Source organism: Plecotus auritus, assembly GCF_963455305.1.
Source record: "Plecotus auritus genome assembly, chromosome: 5".
Classification (NCBI taxonomy): domain Eukaryota; kingdom Metazoa; phylum Chordata; class Mammalia; order Chiroptera; family Vespertilionidae; genus Plecotus; species Plecotus auritus.
In genome coordinates this window covers 182,010,102-182,032,269 of record NC_137776.1, presented here as the reverse complement: position 1 = coordinate 182,032,269, position 22,168 = coordinate 182,010,102, and the positions used below count along the sequence as shown (strand labels likewise).

General features: G+C 62.3%; 1 protein-coding gene across 1 annotated transcript in view; it reads right to left on the bottom strand.

Annotated features, from left to right (window-relative positions):
- HMCN2 (hemicentin 2) overlaps positions 1-22,168 on the bottom strand; it is a gene marked incomplete at its 5' end in the record, with an annotated part of 146,727 nt that overhangs the window by 55,998 nt on the left and 68,561 nt on the right. Inside the window, 21 exons of the mRNA XM_080668341.1 lie at positions 933-1,094; positions 1,361-1,480; positions 1,634-1,730; positions 2,698-2,873; positions 4,035-4,158; positions 4,766-4,923; positions 7,018-7,194; positions 8,015-8,110; positions 8,839-8,935; positions 9,361-9,515; positions 10,897-11,066; positions 11,297-11,405; positions 11,907-12,188; positions 13,583-13,861; positions 14,816-14,970; positions 15,705-15,831; positions 16,197-16,344; positions 16,628-16,758; positions 17,445-17,639; positions 20,464-20,550; positions 21,412-21,666. Coding sequence (XP_080524467.1) covers positions 933-1,094; positions 1,361-1,480; positions 1,634-1,730; positions 2,698-2,873; positions 4,035-4,158; positions 4,766-4,923; positions 7,018-7,194; positions 8,015-8,110; positions 8,839-8,935; positions 9,361-9,515; positions 10,897-11,066; positions 11,297-11,405; positions 11,907-12,188; positions 13,583-13,861; positions 14,816-14,970; positions 15,705-15,831; positions 16,197-16,344; positions 16,628-16,758; positions 17,445-17,639; positions 20,464-20,550; positions 21,412-21,666 — 3,300 coding nt within the window. The remainder of the gene's footprint in view (positions 1-932; positions 1,095-1,360; positions 1,481-1,633; positions 1,731-2,697; positions 2,874-4,034; positions 4,159-4,765; positions 4,924-7,017; positions 7,195-8,014; positions 8,111-8,838; positions 8,936-9,360; positions 9,516-10,896; positions 11,067-11,296; positions 11,406-11,906; positions 12,189-13,582; positions 13,862-14,815; positions 14,971-15,704; positions 15,832-16,196; positions 16,345-16,627; positions 16,759-17,444; positions 17,640-20,463; positions 20,551-21,411; positions 21,667-22,168) is intronic.

Sequence of the window (22,168 nt, the reverse complement as noted above, 5' to 3'; positions counted from 1 at the left end):
GGGAGAAAGTTGCTGTGGCCGCCGGACTGGCCGATGTTCCCCACTGGCACTCCCTGGCCGTGTGACCTCGGTCAGGTGACCTCATCTCTCTGGGCCTCCGTTTTCCATCCTTATAATGGGGCCACACGGCGCTCCACTCCTGCCTCCGTCTAACCCCGGGGATCCCGGGGAGGGGCCTGCTATTTGGAAAACAAGCTCTCAGCACAGCCCTGAAGATCTGTGGAGGTTTCCTTCCTCAGAAACCAGGCCTTCCCGGAGCTCAGACCATCGCTGGGGCCGGCCGGGGTCGGGGTCACTCTCTCCAAAATGCTTTTCTTGGTCTTATTTTCTTTCTTTTTTTAAAAATATATTTTTATTGATTTCAGAGAGGAAGGGAGAGGAAGAGAGAGAGAGAAGCATCAACGATGACAGGGAATCATGGATTGGCTGCCTCCTGCACGCCCCCTACTGGGGACCCAAGCCCGCAACCCAGGCATGTGCCCTTGACCGGAATCGAACCCGGGACCCTTCAGTCCACAGGCCGATGCTCTATCCACTGAGCCAAACCGGTCAGGGCTGGTCTTATTTTCTAAGGCTGAGCTATTTCATTTCATCACTGCAGGATGAGCAGCCGGAGACTTAGGTTTCCGTAATGCACAGGAGCTCATAGAAATTTTAGCTTTCTTTCCGTTTCTGTTTCAAGTTGCGTTTTCCCCTCTGGGTCACTGGGGGCTATTGGGGTCACGTTGCCCCTCAGGCTCAGGCCCGGAGCCGCGGGAGCTGGCTGGGAGGGGGTTAAGGAGATGCCGGAATCTAAGAGGCCAGGGAAGTGCTCTCATTATCGCTGTTCCTGTCTTGGCTTGGATCCCGGGGGTGGGGTCTCCCCTGCCAGGTGCCTGCCTGCCACCCTTCGGGCTCCTTCTGCCTGGCTCAGGTCACCCAGCCCCGCTCACCATGCACCTCCAGCTGCTGGTCCTGGCTGCTGTTTCCGGCCACGTTGCTGCACTCACAGGTGTACGTTCCCTCCTGGGCCGGCTGGACGGGTCCCAGGTACAGCAGCCGCCCCACCGCCGACACCTGCTGGAGGCCGGCCCCCTCCCCGGGCACAGGCTGACCTGGATGCAGCAAGAAAAAGCCCCTGGTTCCTGGTCCTTCCACCGGGAACGCTTGTCCCCCACCATCCTGGCCACCTGAAGGAGGCGGCTGTCCCTGCCCTCGATGGGTGCCCCCACCCCAGAGCCTAGCAGAGATGGAGACGGGTAGGCCTACAGCCCTGGGGTGGGCGGGTCCTGGTTACAGAAATGACACTGTCCCCAGTCCCATTCTGCTCGGTCCCCAAGTCTGCTGGGCACCCCAGCCTCTTCCCAACCAGCAACCCTACCGTCCTTCCTCCAGGTGATCTTGGGGAAAGGGACACCCCGGCATTCGCAGGACAGCCTGGCGGGGTGTCCCTCGGTCACGGTCAGGATGCGGGGCTCCCTCGAGGGGAACACTGGAGGGACTAAGAGAAGAGAGGGTGTGAGGGGGTGGTGGGCTGGGAAGGGAGCGGGCTGCACCCTGGGGCCCAGTCAAGGCAGCAGTCCCCCCGGGCATGCGAGCTGGCCGCGTAGGGGCAGGGCAGGAGGGACCGCCGCCCAGCCCAAGAGACCCTCACCCCAGACGTTGAGGTTGTAGTGTTTCTCCGAGCGGCCCGCCTGGTTCAGCGCCTCACAGGTGTAGCGGCCTGCATCCCAGACCTCTGCCCTGTCCACCTGGCCGACAGCGACATGAGCCACCAGCGGGGGCAGCACAGAGAGGGGTGCCCCGGGACGGACTGTGTGACCGCTGTGCCCCAACCTCCCCACCTGGCACCTCCCGCACCATGAAGTTTCCAGAAGCCGGGGCCTGCAGTGGCCTCCGGTGGGTCAGGCGCCTGGAATGGGCTCCCTAAGTGGCCGCCCTGCCAGCCACACCCACAGCCCAGCCCCGTTCTGACAGAACAGCCCAGAGGAGAAGGTGGAGGATGATGAAGGGTGGGGCGGAGGGGACCCTGTCCTCAGGTGTCAGAGCCTGACGTGGTGGTGACGGCTGCGGCTCTGAAGAATGAAGGGAAGGAGAGGCAGGCATTCCAGGCAGAGCAATCCAAAGGAGGTGCTCGGGGCTGGGAGTGACCATATCACAAGGTGTAGGGGGGTGGGAGGAGGAGGAGCAGGCTGGAGTGCAAGGTTCTCCCCAGCAGCAGCAGAGGCACCGCCCCTCCCCGAGCGGACGTGGATGAGCTGTGCTCTGGGGGGCCTGCCTCTGAGAACCCTCCCAGCCTCCCAGAAGAGGGGCACCAGTGTGTCTGCCGGTGAGAGACCCGAGGCCAGCGTGTCAGGACGCTACGGGGGAGGCGCAGCCCGAGGAGGTGGAGCTGAAGTTTAAATCCAGGCGGACTCCAGAGTCCCGACCCCGCACACGCCTGCCTTGCTGGGCCAGATGCCGATACAGGGGCTTAAAGGCCCAAAGGCGGGGAGGGTTTGGAACAAGGAGTGAAAAACAGGTAGAAAGAGAGCTGCCGGCTTCGTGGGGGCGGAGGGGCCCGAAGGCCCAGTCCCCATTGGGCTAGAAGCAGCTCCGACAGGTCGGGAGGATGCACCCTGGGTGCTGGGTCTGGGGGGACCTGCAGGGCCCACGCAGCTGAACTGCGCCTCTCGGGGCACCCACAGGTCGGCCTGCCCGGGGCTCAGCCCCACACACCTCCAGCAAGGCCTTGTCTGCAGAGAGGCGGGCTCCGGGCCGTGGCTCCAGGGGGCGGCCGTCCTTCCGCCAGCTCAGCACCGGAGGGGGCACCGCGTGGCTCTGGCACTCCAGGGCCACTGACTCGTTGGCCACGACGGACACGTTCCACTCTTCGCCGAGGATGCTGGGCGGCACTGGGAGGGGGGCGGAGGGGGCTACCTCAGCAGGTGGTGGTGGGGGCCAGCAGGATGGAGCCGAGCCGCGGCCCTCTCATCCCCCCTCGACGACCTCCAGCGCCGGCCTCAAAAGGAGGCCCAAGTCCGAGGGGGACGGTGGTTGTCACAGCGACAACATCCCGACCGACGGCACTTGAGGATAAGACGTTACCTCGGAGGGACAGTGGGGAAAGGGACCCGATTTCTCTGTGTTACTTCTGGCAGCTCACGTGAATCTACAATGACCTCAAACTCTTTTTGAAATTTACAATATTTTTACTTTTTCAATGTGTTTTTAAAAGCAGGACCCCAGCCACCTTTCTCCTGACACATAAACCACCCTGCAGCGTAGGGTCAGGAAGGCAGGGTCCCGAGTCAGAGGCCCTGGTTGGAGCCCTGTGACCTGACACCTGGCCCCTGTGTGATGATGAGCGGAGCCACCGGGTGGGGCCCCCGGAGAGGAAATGCAATGACACAGGTCGCTGAGGCCCTGGGCACACAACGCCTGCTAACTATTATCCGGACTCCAGCGACGGGAGGAGGGGAATGGAACACTCCCCTCCGCCCATACCCCCTCAACCCCAGGCTCTACATTTCCCAGAGTTCCCTTGTGCACCTCCAGAAGCCCCACAAGATCCCGGACGAGGAAATTTTAAAACCAGAGCAACTGTCACTATGCTGAGTGTGGTGAACCCCACGACACCTTGGAAGTGGGTGCCATCTTCGCCCATTTCACAGATGAACAAACGGAGGCTCAGAGAAGCGAAGTGACTACCAGCCCAAGGTCACGGAGCTAGGAAGTGGCGGAGGCAGGATTTGAACCCCAGATCCATGCACTCCAGGGCCGGTGCCCAAATGCACTGTCACCCCCATGTGACCCAGGAGAGTGAAAATGTCCGACTGCCGACTCTTGGCCGTGTGCACCACCTGCCACTTCGTGCTCCTCTACCTCTTCCCTGAACTTGGATCACCCACCCGCTCACCTGTCCACAAAGGGGCGCTCACACTCCAACTGACCCCCACGTGAAGGCAGCTAGGTCTCAGGCCCATGTCTCACACCCACCACCCTTCCTTTGAATGGGGCCAGACACACCGCAGCCCCACGCTCTTGAGCCGCGGCCTCTGGGGCCTGACACTCACCGTGGACGTGCAGGGCGACGTCCCGGCGGTCCTCGCCCACGGCACTCACGGCCACGCAGGAGTAGGTGCCAGAGTCGGAGGCCCGGGCACTGACCAGCGTGAGGCTGCGGCCCCCGGGAAAGACCTGTGCCCCCAGAAGGAAGCCCACCTGAGGTTATGCACCCCAAGGCCAGCTCCACACCTTCCCAAGCTGGTCCTGCTGCATGGCATGCCTGGGCAGCCTGCTCCAGACGCCGAGAACCCCCAGACCTCGGCCCAGCTGCCGGCTGGCGGGCAATCACATGGGTCCTCCGAAAGGGCCCCCTATAGCTTCACTGTGGCTAGTGAGCCTCTGGGATGGGGCTGGCCCGTGAGCATAGGATACACAGCGGGTTGCAGAGTTAGTACAAAAAGAAGGATGCAAAACGTCTCGCTAATCACTTTCCATGTTGATGATGGAATTACGCTTTTTGGATATACTGCGTTAACCAAAATGCCTATTAAAATTGCTTTCACCCGTTTCTTTGTACTCATTTCCTGCAGCTGCTGGGCATTCTAACTCACACGCACTTGTGGGGGCCTTGTTTCTGGAGATGATGCTCAAGACTCTCCACTTAGCAGTCCCTTTCCCCTCCCACCAACCGTCCTGGGCGTCACTGCTTCTCCCTCCCCTTGGAGCTCCAGGGCCCGGCCTCTGCTCCCAGCACCTCCTGAGGCGGCAGGGAGGTAGCGGGCCACCCAGCCCTACTGACCTGGAGGCCGGAGGTCCCTGCCGTGGACACGGGGTTTCCATCCTTCAGCCACAGCAGGGTGGGGCTGGGGCTGCCAGTGGCGCTGCAGGTCAGCCGGACCGGGGCACCGAGCAGCACGGGGCCCGGCAGGCTGGGAGGCAGCGTGATGCGCGGAGGCACTGCGGGGGGGGGGGGGGGGGGGAGGGCGGTGACACAGAACATAGGCTGAGCCCCACTTGGGACATAACAGGGCCACACCCTCCCAGGCCACACACAAAAGCACAGGGACAGCCACTCAACATGGGCGGATACCCCTGCACAGTTCTCAAAGCTGCTCATCCTTTAAAAAAAAAATTTTTTTTTTTATTGGTTTCAGAGAGGAAGGGAGAGGGAGAGATAGAAACATCAATGATGAGAGAGAATCATTGATTGGCTGCCTCCTGCACGCCTCCTACTGGGGATCAAGCCCACAACCCTGGGCATGTGCACTGACTGGGAATCGAACCCGGGACCCTTCCGTCCGCCTGCGGGCGCTCCATCCACTGAGCCAAACCGGCCAGAGCTCATCTCATCCTTCCCAGGCCATCCTGAGGCCTCTGCAGAGGAGAACCCAGCGCTCCGGGAGGCAAGTCACCGGCCCGAGGTAGCCAGCCAGGAAGCGGCAGAAGCAGCACCTGAACTTGGGCCTCCTGCTCAGCGTATCCCGGGGACGGTGTGGGGTAATGAGGGCTGAGGATCCCCGGGCAGGCTTTGTTTCCCAGCTCAGAGGCATCAGATCAAATGCTCGCCTGCAGGCAGCCCCTCGGGGGCAGATGATGACTCCGTTGTATCTGGGAGCCACAAGCCAGGATGCCCAGGGCCCCTGCCCGGCTCCCCACTGCTCTTAGGACAAAGACTGGAGCCCTCCACGTCCATCTGGCCACCTCCCAGCCTGGCCCCTCTTCCCCTGGTTCTGTGAGCTCCAGGCCCCCAGCCTCCTTGCCTTTCCTCAACTCCCCTGCTCTCTGCAGCCGCAGGCCTTGGCGGGCGGTCTCTATTTCGGCATCCGGCTCTCCAAGACGCCTTCCGGACTCCCCAGGCCAGGTCAGAGCCAGGCTCTAGGCCCTCAGTTGTACCCCAACTTTACTAGCTCTTGTCACAGCATCAGGAAACAGTGCTCTGGGTAATTACCTACCACTGTACCCTCCACCAGCAGAAAGTCCTGGGCCTGCCTTTTCAGGGCCGCAGTACCAGGGTTTGTTGTCCCAGAGCAAGGGTCCTCAAACTTTTTATTTTTTTTATTATTATTTTTAAAATATATTTTATTGATTTTTTACAGAGAGGAAAGGAGAGGGATAGAGAGCTAGAAACATCGATGAGAGAGAAACATTGATTCAGCTGCCTCCTGCACACTCCCTACTGGGGATGTGCCCGCAACCAAGGCACATGCCCTTGACCGGAATTGAACCCGGGACCCTTGAGTCCGCAGGCTGACGCTCTATCCACTGAGCCAAACTGGTTAGGGCTTGGTCCTCAAACTTTTTAAACAGGGGGCCAGTTCACTGTCCTTCAGACCGTTGGAGGGCCGGACTATAGTTTAAAAAAAAAACTATGAACAAATTCCTATGCGCACTGCGGGCCCGGGACGCGTCGGCTGCTAAGCAGGACAGGCAGCGGCACCCGGCGGGCCGGATAAATGTCCTCGGCGGGCCGCATGTGGCCCGCGGGCCGTAGTTTGAGGACGCCTGTCCCAGAGCATGTCCTTAATCAATGTGGTTGCAGAGAAGATGGATAGGTGGAGGAATGGGTGGCTGCATGGATGGATGGGTGCGTGGGTGGACAGATGGATTGTTAGGTGGGTGGATGAATGGGCAGAGAATTGGGTAGATGATTGGATCAATGGGTGGACAGTTGGGTATTTCCAGGGATTGATAATGAATGGATTAAACAATAGATAGATGAATGGATGATGCATGGGTGGATGGATGATGGGTGAAAGACACGATGGATACATGGATGAATGAGGAGTGGGAAAATGAATGGACGATGGATGGAAGAAAGGATGGATGAACAGATGTATGGATGATGAATGGATGAATTATGGATGCAAGGAAACATAGATGGGTGAGTGGATAATGGATAGGTGGATGACGGGTGGATGGAAGGAAGGAAGGAAGAGAGGATGGATGAGTAGATGGGTGGATGGTGAATGGATGGATACTGAGTAGATCTGTAGACAAATAGATGGAAAATAATTTTTGCACAAGGACCCCTTTAGTCCTAGGGCGGCTCACCATCGACCCGCAGGCCATACTGCAGCTCTGTGCGACCCGCCACATTGGATGCCACACAGCGGTAGCTCCCAGCATCCGAAAGTCGGGCTCGCTCAATGAGGAGAACTCTCCCGTCAGCTGACACCGTGACTCCCTTCCCAGCAGAGACAGGCTGGTGGCCCTTGAACCAGGAGATGTCTGGGGGAGAGAAGAGAGATACTGGGGGTCCTGCCAGCCCTTCAGGCTGTGCTGTGGAATGGGCAGTGTTGCCTGAGATAGGACCAAGGACAGAGAGGAAGCCCCGGGTGAGCAGCCGAGAGCAAGGAGAGTCAAAGCTGGCCTGGCCCCCTCAGCTCCTGCTTTAGAGAGGAACCCGGAGCACCCCAAAACAGCAGCCTCATGAACATGGAGCAATTGTATCTTTAGTTCCTTGCATCCTGCCAGGGCCCATCCCAGAACCTAACAGGGTATTTGCCCCATTGGATGGGGCAATAACCTCATGGCTCGCTAACCCAGCAAACCTGGGTGGACGTGGTTCAAAGGGGGACAGGAAATGGACCCTCCTCCTGGGCCCATCCTGGCTGCCAAACACCCACACCCAGCCCCAAGCTCCCAGCCCTCTCCTCAACGGTTAGTCTAGAGGAGAGGCCAGACAGACAGCGACTTGGCAACTTGGTGGCCCGGCCCTCGCCCCCGGCCCGGGGCGGCTCTGTGAAGTTACAACTCCGGACAGAGCCCTGCGGGTCTGCTTCAGACACCAGCGCACTTGCTTCTCGGCCTTGGGGCCAAGGTCAAGCGCAGACACCAGCGCAAAGCCTCTGGGCCCTGGCGGTGACAGGCATGTCACGGGCACTGGATGAACAGCTGTTGAGAAGGAAGAGAGGAAAATGCAAGGAACAGGGAGAAGGGCCTGCGGACGCCATCCTGTCTCCACAACCAGAGCGGTGCCTGGCACCGGCCAGCCTCACTGGGTGGGGGGGCCTGGGATGTGGCCTTCCACCACCAGGAGGGGTCTTACCTGGAGGGGGCACGCCGGAAGCCAGGCACTCCAAGGTCACGGAGGCATTTTCCAGCACTGCCTTGTTGGCCAGGACCGGCTCAATGTTGGGGGGCACTAGGGGAGACAGGGAGCGCCCTCGCTTGGTGGGTAGCTCAAATCTCAGCCATTCCAACGTCTCTCCCCAGCCTTCCTAAAAGGCCCTGGGCAACAAGAGCCCCCCGGTGGTTCATGCCCCGACCAAGGAACCCCGCTCCTGAACCACGCACAAGAATAACTCTTCACTGCAATCACACAAGGACCACCCCAGCACCCACCCCAGGAACCGAGAGAGTCATGAAAAGTGGCAAGTGCGAGGACCTGTCCACATGGGCGAGGATGTCAAGGAACCCCCAAAACGAATAAGGCAGCAAAGGTAAATATGGTTGCGGACAAGGGTGTCCCGTAAAAGTCCCTCAGAAAACCACCCACGGGGGCCACAGAGCTGACTTCCTTTTTTCTTTTTTTAAATATGTTTGCATTGATCTCAGAGAGGAAGGGAGAGGGAGAGACAGAAGCATCAATGATGAGAGAGAATCATCTATTGGCTGCCTCCCGCATGGCCTCCACTGGAGATCGAGCCCGCAACCCAGGCATGTGCCCTGACCGGGAATCGAACCCTGACCTCCTGGTTCATAGGCCGACACTCAACCACTGAGCAACCCAGGCCGAGTGAGCAGATGACTTTCTACTTCTAAAGTCAAGTTGCATGACTAGATTTTAAACCCCATCTCCCTCCCCGACCCCCACAGCAGCCCCGAGGGCCCTCAAAGGATCCCCCACCATTTGTCCACCCGTGTCCTCACCCAAAACCTTGAGCACCGCATCCCTTCTGCTCTCGCCGGCCAAGTTAGTGGCGACACAGGTGTAGACGCCTTCGTCCCTCAGGTCCACCTTCTTAATCTGGGGCAGGGAGGCAGAGGTGTGTCATGGGGAGGTGGGGGTAAGGACACGGGTCCCAGAACCGGAAGTCACTCAGAAGGATGCTGGGATATGACCCGTGGCCAGGCTGCGCTGACCCCAGGAGCAGGAGAGGGGAGGCATGGGGATGAGTTTGGCTCTGGGTGTAGTTCTGAACCACACACTTAGACTACAGGGAACCCTGATCTTGGGGACCCTCCCCTTCTGCCCACTTTCTCCCCCTGACAGCTGAAACTCTGGGGACGTGGACTAGGTTAAAGGTGCCCCCCCTCTTCTTCAGTCCACTGAGAATTCCCAGATGAATGGGTTCTTTGCTGGTCCTGCCCCCAGGCTCCCAGGGCCCCTAGAAAGTGGCTCCTCCTTCCATGCAAGGTTGCCCCGCTAGCCCTAGGGCCCCTGCAATGTACCTGCAGGTTCCCCCCTGAGGCTGCCAGGGCCACCCCATCCTTCCACCAGCGGAGGCTTGGAGTAGGCACCCCAGTCCCTGCACACTGGAGGGTCACAGGCTGCAGGAATGGGGCTGTGATGTTCTCACCGCCGACAATGACCACCGATGGGAGCTCTGGGTAGGGGGAGAGGCAGGGAGGACCAGATCAGGGTCAGGAGGGTGCAGTGGTACCCAGCAGCCCCTTCATGCCTGGGGAATTAGGAGTGGCCTTGCAGAGCTGCCGTCTAGCCTCCCCCCACTCAAGCCCCTAGACACCTGGCTTTGGGGAAGAGTGCCAGACTGGACCCGGCATGGCAGGTCTTTCCTTTCTTTAAAAATTCTCCCATCTACCCACCTACCATCTACCCACCTACCCATCCATCCATCTATCTATCCATCCACCCACCCACCCATCCATCCACCCACCAACCCATCCACCCACCCATCCATCCACCCACCCACCCACCCACCCATCCATCCACCCACCCACCCATCCATCCACCCATCCATCCATCCATCCATCCACCCACCTACCTACCCATCCACCCACCCACCCACCCACCCATCCACCCATCCACCCACCCACCCATCCATTCATCAATCCATCCATCCACCCACCTACCTACCCACCCACCCACCCACCCATCCACCCACCCACCCATCCATTCATCAATCCATCCATCCACCCACCTACCTACCCATCCACCCACCCACCCACCCACCCATCCACCCACCCATCCATCCATCAATCCATCCATCCACCCACCTACCTACCCACCCACCCACCCATCCACCCATCCACCCCCCCATCCATCCATCAATCTATCCATCCACCCACCTACCTACCCACCCACCTACCCATCCACCCATCCACCCACCCGTCCACCCACCCATCCATCCATCCATTATTGAGCATCTGCTCTGAGCCCTGAAGTGTACTAGGCACAGGGACACAGCAAGGAATGGTGGCCACTGTGTTGTCCTCTCAGAACTCCCAGAGCTGGGCTGAGAGATGGACAACGAAACAAGCACTCCCAATACAGTGAGTGGCGAGCGACAGCCAAGAGAGGGTGGGCATTGTGGATTAGCACCGCAGTGAAATCAAGGAGGGCTTCTGGGAGGAAGGGGTGTTTTAGGACAGACGTGAAAAATAAAGAGGTGCTAAGAGGCAAAGAAAGAGAATGTTCCAGGAACAGAAACAGCATTTTCAGGCACGGAGGTGAGAGAGCTGATGTATTTAAAGAATTGAATGAAGTCTGTGGTGGTCAGTGGACAGAGAGGGAAGACTGGGGAGAAAACTAAGGCCTGAGGACTGGACAGATGACAAGTGGGGTGGACAGCTCAGACCAGCCTCTCATGCCTCTTCTCTTTGGGGAGCTGGGAAGTACAGCTCAGAAGTGCTGTCTAGAGAAGACCAGCCCCCTGTCCCTCCCAGGTCCCCCAGGCCCGCCAGAGGCACGGATGGCCTCGGTCCAGGCTCCCCTCCACCGGCCTCGGGCTGCCCATGGCTGCTCACCGTGCACAGACAGCTCTACCTCGGCCCCTGCGGTGCCCGCTTCGTTGGTGGCCTGGCAGGAGAAGAGGCCCGCGTGGCCCGGCTCCACGTGGTCGATGTGCAGTGTGGTCCCCTGGGAGGCCACCTGCACCCCCACCAGCTCCTCCGCCGGGCGGCCATTCTGCAGCCACCTAAGGTGGGTGGGAAGGGGGACCGGTCAGCGTGAGGCCAGGGGAGGAAGGCCAGCAGGACCAGCAGGAGGCCCCGCAGCATCTCCGCCTGCTTGCACATCTCTGGCCTTTTTCATGCCTCTGGGAAGGGGGTGTCTCTTGACCCCACCCACCTCCAAAGCATGCGCTCTCTGCCCACACCTCCAGCCCCAGCCCTGGTCTTCACACCTCCCCCCCCCCAAAATACGCACTGAATAGTGGGCACCGGGGAGCCTGAAGCCTGGCAGGGAATTTCCAGGGGCTGTCCCACGAGGGTGGTCACCTGGCCCAAGCCTTCAGCCACCAGGAGCTGTGGGGGCACTGCAGGCAGGATCCCCCATTGGGTGGTCAGCGCTGAGCAAATTCCTGCCTGAAGCCCTCCTAAGTCCCCTGTGCCCCCGGGACAAGGCCCAAGCCACACCCTACCATTCCAGTTCCCCCATAAAGGGCCCTCCTGCAGGGGGCCTTCCAGGACCCCAACTGAGGCTTGTCCTGGTCATTCAACGTCTGTCTCACCAGCGGACCCAGGGCTCAGGGGTCCCGCCTGCCTTGCTCCCCCGCCTCATCTCTAGCCCCACCGGGCCAGCCCGAATCAGCCCCCGAGATGTCTGTCCAGGGGAAGAAAGCAGGGGACGGCCCCTCCCCACCCGTCCCCAGGACCACTGCCCACAACCCCGCTTTGGGCCTCAGGGATTTCTAGGTGAACGTCCATCCCATTGACCAGAGGCAGCTCCTAGGACCGGCTGCGGGCACTGGCATGTGGTAGGTGTGGGAGGAGGGGCCCACAGCCCGGTGGCTCGGGTGGGACAGTTCCAGGCTCACCCTGCACGTCCACCGCGTATTGCAGCACGGCCTCCCCCGCGGGGCTGCTGGCCACGCAGCTGTACAGGCCTCCAGACGCCTCCCCCAGGCTCTCCAGGCTCAGCAGGCCGCCGCCCGCCTCCAGCCACGTCCCGTTGCTCTCCGCCAGGGGCAGCCCCTCGTGGTACCAGGACAGGGTGGGGGGTGGGTAACCTCTGGCCACGCACTCCAGGCCCAAGGGTCTCCCAGCCACCGCCTTCACTAAGTGCGGCCCTTCGCCGGCGCCCTCGATGGTGGGCGGGACTAGGGAAGAGGCAGGGGCTGCTCAGGGACGGGAGTTCCCCACCAGCCCTGGTTCAGCCCCCCCGCAGACCCCACATCACGGGACAAACCTCCTCCCGCACCTGCACTGGCCGAAACCCTTTGCTCAGAAGTCAGCTCCTGCAGGGAGCCTGCCCCAGGCCCCTGGCTGGAAGCATCCCTCCCTCCTCTGCCCCTTGGTGGCCCCCCTCCCGACTCCGCTTGTATCTGCTCTGACCCTGCTACCCCTGTGGGCTCATCAGAAGCAGAACAATGGCTTGTTGGTGTGTCTCTGGGAACAGCACACAGTAGGGCTCAGTATCCACTGCACTCAAGGCGACAGGCTCCCCGGGTTTAAGATCAAAGTCACTGTTCCTACAAGTGGCCCCTCTGGCCTGCGGGGACCACTGGGGCAGAACCCAGCCCTGACGGCCATGATGGCCATGGGGGCAGCCAAGCCGGGGCTCCTCCCTTCCTTGGGGAAGGCCGCCGTGTTGCTGAGCCCAGAGCCCTCGCCAGGGGACATGGGGCGACGATGGACTAGGATGTGCCTCTCAACCTTGTTTGGCTCACATGCATTCCCCAATCAATTCCCAGGAGGTGCTCAGATCCCAGCGTGAGGGTCCCCAGGCTGCATCTGGCTCACCCTCAAAGACCCCACACAGCCCAACGTTCCTTTGGGGTCCCTAGGGCTCCAGCACCCAAGTGTCTGTATCTTTGGGGGCCAGAGCTCCTGAGCCGACTCCTCATTAGGGGCCAGGACAACCCACTGGCCTGCACCCCACCCTCCAAACCTCACCAGGCCTTGCCCGGCCTCACCCCGCCCATCTCCACACATCTTTCCTGAGTCCTCTGCAGGGCCTCAGCTCCTGCAGGAAGCGTGCCCCACTGAGCCCTACTGTGTGCCAAGCCCCTCGAGGCGGCCATCGCCAAGGTTAACTGTGTAACGCCCCCAGGTGTGAACTGGGGGCCATCACATCCCCAGCCCCAGAGTCCACTGTGTTCATCGGTGGGTGGAGAGACGAGGGCCAGGTCCCTACGGCTAACAGAGGAGCTGATGCTGTGAGGGCCCGGGGTCTGGTTCACAGTCAGTGGTTCACTCAGAGACGTTAATTACTAGTAGAGGGTTTGGGTGTGGTTTTGTGCAAAGCCCTAAATCTTGAGAGGAAACCTGGGTCCTCCGCTCGGCTCTGCCTGGGCCCCCAGAAAGGCCCTCTGACCCTGGCCTCAGCTGCCTCACCTGCAGGCGGGAAGGTAGACCGAGGTGACCCTTCTCTAGCCACTCCCACTGACCTACGGAGACAGGAGGCCTTCGCAGCCCAGAGTCCCTCCCTCTGCTCGCCCAGCTGACGGCCGCTCGCGGCTGACCCCTGGCCAGCTGACCCCTGGTCACTCACCGTACACCTCCAGCCTGGCGGCCTTCTCTGCGACGCCCACAGGGTTGCTGGCCTGGCAGGTGTAGATCCCCGCATCCGAGCCCTGGGCCCGCCCCAGCTGTAGCTGCCGGCCGCCCCGGGTGTAGACAGCCTCGGGGCTGGGGGGCAGCGGGGCCCCGTCCTTGAACCAGGTGATGTTAGGAGCAGGCTCGCCGCGGGCCTCACACAGCAGCCGCGCCTGGTGGCCCTCCATGACGGCCACCTCGCTTGTCTCGTTGGAGCCCCAGATGGTGGGAGGTGCTGAGGACAATGGGGGGGGAGAGGGGGGCGCAGCGGTCACAGGGAGCCCCTGAGGCAGCTGGTGTCCCCCTCCCCGCTCGCACCCCCGAGTGGCTTGCACATGCCCGTGCCCCAAGCACCGCACATGTCGCAGCTTCGGCTGCAGGAGAGGGAGTGTGGGGGACAGGAGAGGTAGTGTGGGACATGCTGACGTGGAAAGCCGCCGGCTGCACAGGAGGTGGAGGAGGCGGGGTGGGGGGCGCTCTTGGTGCCCAGGACCCCACGACCCCACTCTGCCTCTAACTGGCTGTATGACCAGGTAGGTCACTTCCCCTCGCTGGGCCTCAGCCTCCCCATCTGTAAAATGAGGGGCTGAAGGCCATTAGGGGTTCCCACGGGCAGGACGCAGGCCAGTGTGAAATAACACTGCCTCTCACAGTGGACCGGCCCACCCGCCCAGAGCTCCTTCCAGCTGATCACACAAAGAAGGAGGCTCCGGTGAGAGACTACACACCGGACCTTCTAGCACTTTCTACCAGGCCCTCCACCACGGACAGCAGGCAGCTCAGCGCCCTCTGCAGGCAGCTGGCGCCCCAGCACTTCCAGGGCCTTCCTTTCAATCCTCCCGGGAAGGCCAATGGCCTGGTTTCCACTTACAGGTGAGGTAGTATCTTTCTAAATAAATTCATTCCATGTAAAGACAGGGACTTGATTTTTTAAAAAAAAAAGTTAAAGGAACGATCACCCCGAGAGGTATCAGGTGCAGGACAACTTGCGAGGTGGGATGGGACCATGGGGTTTGGGGAACGGTGGTCCAGATTCCCTGGCCCCTCCTCCCCAGCTTTACTGGCCTGGGGCGCGCGCCCAGCCTCCCGATTCTGCTCTCGCCCTTCCTCTGTGCAGCGGGCAGCCGAGGGGACCTGGCCAGCAGCCCAGGGAGGGGCCGGGCGGGGCCGGGCAGGGGGCCGGGCTCACAGTGGATTCTGAGCTGGAAGTCCTTGGCCTGCTGGCCGGCGGGGCTGAAGGCCACGCACTGGTACCGCCCCTCGTCGCCCAGGTGGCTGCTGGTGATTCTGAGCAGCTGGCCGTCCTCCAGGAGCTGGACGTGCGGGTCCCCGGGAAGGACAGGCCTGGAAAGGAGGTCAGGACAGTGCGACTCAGGTCGAGGCGCGAGCAGGGGCGGCTGCCTGGACGACAAAGAGGCTGAGTCACAGTCGCCGGAAGGTGCCAACAGTCCCAGTGCCCGGCGCTGGCAATTAGACAAAAGGTGTCCGTCCGATCGGCAGAGCACTTGGAGAAGTCAGCGCTGCCCCCGCCACACCGTGGTGAACCCAGACCGTGCTAAGTGGGAGGAGCCGGACACCAAGGCCCCGCTGTGCAGCTGCGTGGAATGTGCAGGAAATGCAGGTGCATCTGCAGACAGAGAGCGGGTGGGGGTTGCTGGGGAGGGGGAGTGGCTGCCAATGGGCGTGGGGTCTCCTTGGGGAATGTTCTGGAACTAGACAGAGTGATGCTTGTGCAACACCGTGGATGTGCCAGATGCCACTGAACTGTGAGCGTTAGGTGGTTGATGTCAGGTTATGTGCACTCCCCCCCCCCAAAAAAAAACACATTTTTTTTTTTTTTAAAAAAAAGGAAGGCTGAGTAATGATGAGAAAACCCTGCTGGGTGAGAGTGGGGTCTCACCTGGGTGACCCCAGGCTGGGGTGGGAGGTGCCCACGCTGCCCTCTGCCTGGGCCCTGGCGGCACATGCGATGCCTGTCAAGCTCCCCCAGAATTCAACCTCCCAGAGCCCCCTACCCACCCGGCCCAGCCATGGGCACCACCCCCCCCCCCGGGCTGTCCGCTAGGCAGGCCACTCACTGCCTGTCCTTGGTCCATTCCACCTGGGGCGCAGGGACCCCCGAGGTCCGGCACTCCAGCTCCACCTGGGCACCAGCCAGGCCCAGCACCTCCTGGGCAGCCCCGGCTCCAAGCACAGAAGGTGGGACTGAGGACAAGAAGGGCAGGGGGTGCAACGGCTCAATCCCGCAGCCCTGCCCACCGCAGCCCTTGCCATGCAGGCCCCCCTCCGGGTGCGCCCTTCCCTTCCACATCCTGCCTGGGAGGCTCCCCCAAACCCCGGCTGGGCCGGGCCCCACACTGTGCTCCCTCCACAGCCTGCACTCCTCACGTGACCCAACACGGGCTGCTTGGCTAATCACGTGACTGTCGAATGTCTGCCCCGAGAGCTGTGTGAGGAGCTGGCCCTGGTGTGGGGCCCTCTGTGCCCCTGCTCTCCTCTCCCCCCGCCTCAAAGTGGGGGGGCCTGCGGGCCAGGCACACTGGGCGCCGTGGGGCTCAGGCCTCACTCACTGAGCACAAGCAGCTCGAAGTCCCGCTGCGCGGTGCCCGCCTGGTTCTCGGCCCGGCAGGAGTAGAGGCCAGAATCGCCCGCCTGGATCCTGGGGAGGTGGAGGGCCCGGGCCGCGTTCAGGAGGCGGTGGCTGTCCCCCTCGGGGATCTGGGCAGAGAGATCAGAGGGAGCTGGTGACGGGGTCTGGTACCCCGCCGTTAGCAATAAGGGAACTAAGGTCCACGGAGCTGGTTGGTGACAGGAACCCGGGGCTTCTAACTCCTAGAAGAGTGCCATGCCCTCGCCACCATGCAGCCCTCCAGGCTTCACTGTGAGACCTCAGTCCTCCCCTGCCCTGAGCCCCAGGCCATCCCTAAAGAAACCTGTCACATCTCCCCGCCATAACTTGGCACAACCCCACCCTCACCTGGCCGCCCCAGGGGACACCCACCGGCTGCCCATCCTTGAACCACGTGATCTCGGGGGCTGGGAAGCCGTTGGCGTCACACTCCAGCGTCAGGGACTGCCCGGCCATGCCTGACACGTTGGCCCTGCGTCCGTCTTCCCGGATGCTGGGGGGCACTGCGGACAAGGAGAGGTAGAAGAGCTTCCCTCCCCATCCACCTACCAATCCATCCATCAATCCATCCAGGCAGCCCCAGAGTCTGGGGTCCCCGGCTGGGCCCAGCCAGTGGCGCCCCTCTCTGACACCCAGCTTTGCAAGATGCCGGAGGTCCGACCCATCCAGCTCTACACTCAACCCATCGTCACGGTCACCTGCCAGGGCCCCGAGTCGGAGTCTCCTCGGTACGTCTTTGTGACAAACTCCCAGGCCAGTCCTCACAGGGCGAGCTGGGGTGCTGGTCACAGGGGGGCCCAAGGTGGCCCATGAGGAGCCATGAAAACTGCCCCCCACCCCCTCCAGGATGGCCACGTGGAGGGCTAGGGCTCCTATCCGCTGCACACAGCACATGGGTGGGGTGGGGAGCTCGAGGGAGGTGCAGGAAGGACGTGAGCCTCGGTCCCCTTCAGCAGGTCTCAGTGGGGTGGCCATCGGTGCTCAGCTTAAATGAAGTCACCCACTAGACTAGGGAGCTCCGGGCTCGCCCCCTCACTCCTGGGTGGGCGTCTCTCGGGGGAAGGGGTGCCCAACCTGCCACTCTCCCGCTCTCCCTTGCCCTCCAGCGCTCCCCACCGCCAGGCACCTTCGGTGAGCTCGGTCCCAGCGGAGGTGGGTGCCAGCTGCCCCGCGCGGGGGCCATGCTCACCGAGGACCACCAGCTTGGCTCTCCTGGACGCGGCGCCCGCCTCGTTGGTGGCCTGGCACTCGTAGTCTCCGCCGTCGCTGGGGGAGACCGAGGCCAGGAACAGGGAGCCTTCGTCCAGCACCGCCAGGCCCGGCCGGCTGCGCAGGGGCTCCGAGGACGGGCCCTTCCGCCACGTGACCCGCGGCTTGGGTGTCCCTGGGCGGGTGCAGGGAGTCAGCAGCACGAACACCTGCCTCTCCCCCTCCACACCCGCACCGTCCCCCTCCACACCCGCACCGTCCCCCTCCACACGTCGCTGCCCTCCCCACCCAAAGCTGCAGGGCCACCGTCTCCATGGCTGAGAGCCCCTGGTCCCGCTCAGCGCCCCCGCCACGCCCGGAACGCACCCTGCCCTGCCCTGTGGGTCCCATTTGCCATCACCTCCAACTGTCTCAGGGACACGGCCCACTGGCTTAGGTTTTTTTGTCTACTGTCTGTCTCCTGACATGGGCCAGGTCTTTGCTTTGTTCCCTGCTGCCCCCCCCCAGTGGCAAGCCGGGTGCCTGGCACATAGTAGGTGCTGTGGAGGAGGGGGAGCCTGCAGGGGCCGCTCTCCCAAACTCACAGGTCGGCATCCTGGGCACCTCAGGTGCCCCCAGTCATCCTCCGCCACCACGGGTCAGCGGGACTCGCCATCACTGCTGACACTGACCATCATCAACAGCCCGCACTTCACCTGCCACGTGCCTGGCAGCGGGGCGCCCTTGTAGACACACCCCCTCGGTCTCCCTCACTCTCTTAGAGGAAGGGCCATCGGAGGGAGGGTGGGCCACCCATTTGGGTGGGCGTGGGGGCAGGATCAAGCTGTGACACATTCCAGGCGCCCTCAGTGTCATCTCTCAGGAGCATCCCTGCCCCCCTCCACTCCGCACTGGCTGCTCCTCCTGAACGCGAGGGACCTGCCTGCAACCCCACCCCGGGGTCTGTTTCCTCATGGGCTCTCTGCTGTTTCCTGTCAGAGGGTCCCACTGCTCGGGGCCTGCTCCCCTACTGTGGGACATGTGCAGAACATACGCAGTAAACACATGCCACTCCACACACCACACACCGCACACCACACACCGCACTCCGCACTCCACACCCCACACCCCACCACTCCGCACACCGCACCCCGCACCCCGCACACCGCACTCCGCACTCCGCACACCGCATACCGCACACCACACACCCCTCAGCACCTTCAGCTTCTCCGACAGCCCCGCCCCCCCACTCCCCCGAGGACCGGGACTTCGGAGCTGCTGACTGGAGGGGCACTGGGCTCTGAACCCTGGAACTTTCCCTCCGTTAATTAAGACACTTATTTTTATTTTTTAACCCAGCTGTACAGAGGCTAGAGGATCCGCTGGGCGCACAGAAAGGCAGCGCTCCTAGCTGGCGGCAGGGAGGTTCGAGGGGGGAGGGGCGGGCAGGAGGAAGTGCCCAAACTGGAGCTTCGGTGCAAAAATAAAATAGAAAGTAGCCTGCCCGAGCGCTAACACTTCCTGCACTGCGGGGCCAACGTGCCAGGGCACTCGGAGCTGCCCCCCACCTCCCCGCTCCCCCTTACCGGGCCAGCATCCCCATCCACCCGAGGAGGCGGCGAAGGTGCCACCCACCGCAGGCCCCAGGGCTCCCTCAGCTCTGAGCCCTCCAGCCCACAGTCATAGGGCTGGTGATGCCGGAGCCCACACTGCCCGCCAGGCAGCCGCACGCGAAAGGAAGGCAGCCAGGGGGGCGGGTGCCGGCCAGGGCCCAGCGGAGTTTACCAGAGGGGCCTCCGCTCCGCCGATGAGGCTGAGGTCCAGCCCAGAGGCCAGGACCCTGGCTGTGGGCAGCCGGCGGCACCAAGCACAGGGAGCGGGGCTGAGTGGGCGGGTCCCACCTCCAGAGAGCGCAGAGCGCAGAGCGGCCGCTTGCGATTACCAGAGACCGACGCGAGGTGGCGCCGTGGTCAAGGGCAGGGCCGCTGGGTCCCTGCAGGTGGGCAGCTCTGCAGACGGGACCCCACAGTTCCCACAGGGTGCCTGCCTCCTGCCCGCCTCCCCCTCAGTCCTGGTCCAGACACTTCCCTGGGCCGTGTGGTTCGAGGAAGCACAGCGGAGACCAGAAGCAGCCCCAGCTCCTGCCAGGCTTCAGTACGCTGCCCCTTGCCCCGGGGACACCCCGACACCAGCCTTCCTGAGAGCGCCCAGGGCCGACAGCGTGTCCTCTCACGGGTCCCAGAAGCGCCCACAGCCAAGAGGAGCAACTCGGCGGGCGCGGATCTGCCCGCGCGGCAGGGTAAAGCGTTCATTCACCCCATTCGTTTACCCCACACTTTCCTCTGAGCCATGTGCCAGGACCTAACACTCAGGCTGCCTCCCTGGGCCCTCCCGCAGCAGCCCTGCGTGGAGGGGAGGCGCTGGCCTGGCCCCACTCTACAGACGAGAAAACCGAGGCTCGGGAAGGGGGTGTCCACTGCCCCAGCTCACAGCCGGATGGTTCAACGCGGGGCAGGTGGCCACAGGGGTGGCTGTCACCTCCCACACAGCTCCTGCCCCAAAGGGGGCCTCGGGGGGGCGGGCTGGTTTGCTCAGGACTGAGTCCATCCTCTGTGAGGAAGTCTGGGGCCTGGGGAGAGGCGGGCCACCGAGCCCCGATCCACCAGGACCTGGGGCTTCCTCAGGCCCAGCTGTTACAATCCCCGGGTGCAGAGGGGCCGGGGCTTAACTGGGCACCGGGGCTGGGGTCACACCACACCCACCTTGGGAGCCACCTTCTGGCTGTGTGACCTTGCCTGTGACCATCCCCTCTCTAGGCCTGGACTGCCTCTCATAAAAACGAGCTAATGCCGATCCCATCCGATCGGGTGTGCGGGGGATGAAATGCCTGGCGTGGCCCCGGCCAGAAGCGAGGATGCCATACCCACCATCGCCCCTGGCACCGCCCACAGGGTGTGACCCCGGGCACTGGAGTGGGAGGGACGCCCCTCCCAGCGGGGCCCACCCTGACCCAGCCTCACCTCTGGCAGGGCACGGCAGGCTGGCGTTCTCCCCTGCCACTCTCTCCAGCAGCCCGCTGCTCTCCTCGGCTGCCCAGTGCGGTGGCTCTGTTGGGAGATGATGTGGCCACACTCACTCCCCTGGCCCAAAGCTTGGTCCAGGGCCACTGGGGAGGGTGACCCCTCCAGAGCCCTGGCCGGACATAAAGGGGGTGCAAGCCCTGTGCTGCAGCCCTCAGCCTCAGGGTGAGTGAGTCAGGGCCGTGGTGCTGGCTGGCCCCCCACAGGTGGCCCATGGAGAAGCCGCCAGGGCCACGCAGGGCCCCAATGGCTGGAGAGGCTGGGCTTCCCTCCAGCTGTGCTTTCCGGTTTGTTTTTTTTTAAATATATTTTATTGATTTTTTACAGAGAGGAAGAGAGAGGGATAGTGAGTTAGAAACATCGATGAGAGAGAAACATCGATCAGCTGCCTCCTGCACACCCCCCACTGGGGATGTGCCCGCAACCAAGGTACATGCCCTTGACCGGAATCGAACCTGGGACCCTTGAGTCCGCAGGCCGACGCTCTATCCACTGAGCCAAACCGGTTAGGGCTTCAGGTTTGTTTTAAATTCACACTAGAGGGAATGTAGCGCCACTGGCCCAGATCTTCCCAGGTGCACTGCACACATTCCCTCGCTGACCCCTCACATGTTTTCAAACCCATTTTACAGGTGAGAAAACGGAGGGTCAGAGAGTGTGAATGACTGGCCTTCAGCTGGCCAGCGGGTAAGTGGAGGGGGCTGGACTGGGGCCCAGGCCCTGCTCGTCAATCACTTCCCCAGTGGACAGAGCTCCCACGGGGCCTGGGGAGGGAGGAAGGCAGGGGCCAAGCCAGCCCTGGGCCCAGAGGAGCAGACAAGCATCTCGGAAGGCCAGGCTGCTGTTGGGAAGGTGGGGAGCGGTGAGATGTGGGGTTCAGGGACTCACCCAGCACCCTGAGCTCCAGCTCCCAGGCGTCCGCCCCGGCGCTGTTGGCGGCCTCGCAGCGGTACATGCCGGCGTCAGAAGTTCCGATGGCTGCAAAGTGGACGGAGCCCTCGGGCCCCCCGCCCCGCAGGGCCTCCCCATCCTTGGACCAGCTCAGCCTGGGCTCTGGGGTGCCCTCAGCCACACAGTTCAGGTCCACAGCTTCACCCGCCAGGACCTTCAGGACCCGCGGGCCTGGCTGCACCTGAGGGGGAACTGACAGGGCCATGGGGAGGGGTTCAAGGCAGGGGCCCTGGGTGGGGAGTCACAGAGGCCAGATCCATGGAGAGGACTCCCCCAACCCCTTTCACCCTCCCCACCGCCCCTTTAACTTTCCCACTCCTCACTCCAACCCCCACCCCTCCCTCAGCCCCACCCTAGACCCAAGTGCAGCCAACATCATTCGAAAACCAACAGCTGGGAAATACGGGGTGTCCCCCCCAAAATGTATATACACTTAGCAGCAGACAGCTCAATTGATGCTTCTTTCTTTTCAGATCTAACCCACTGGAATGAATAATCATTCAAAGTGTGTATACCTTTTTGGGGGACACCCTGCATAATAGTGCAGGATGGGGAAACTGAGGCTGGGGGCAGAGGGACTGACACTGGGTGGACGGCAAGGTTGGGAGGCAGCACACACAAAGGGGAAGGTTCAAATCCCAGCTCTGTCCTCGCAGCCACAGGACCCTGCACGGCTGGGCCGGAGCCTCCGTGT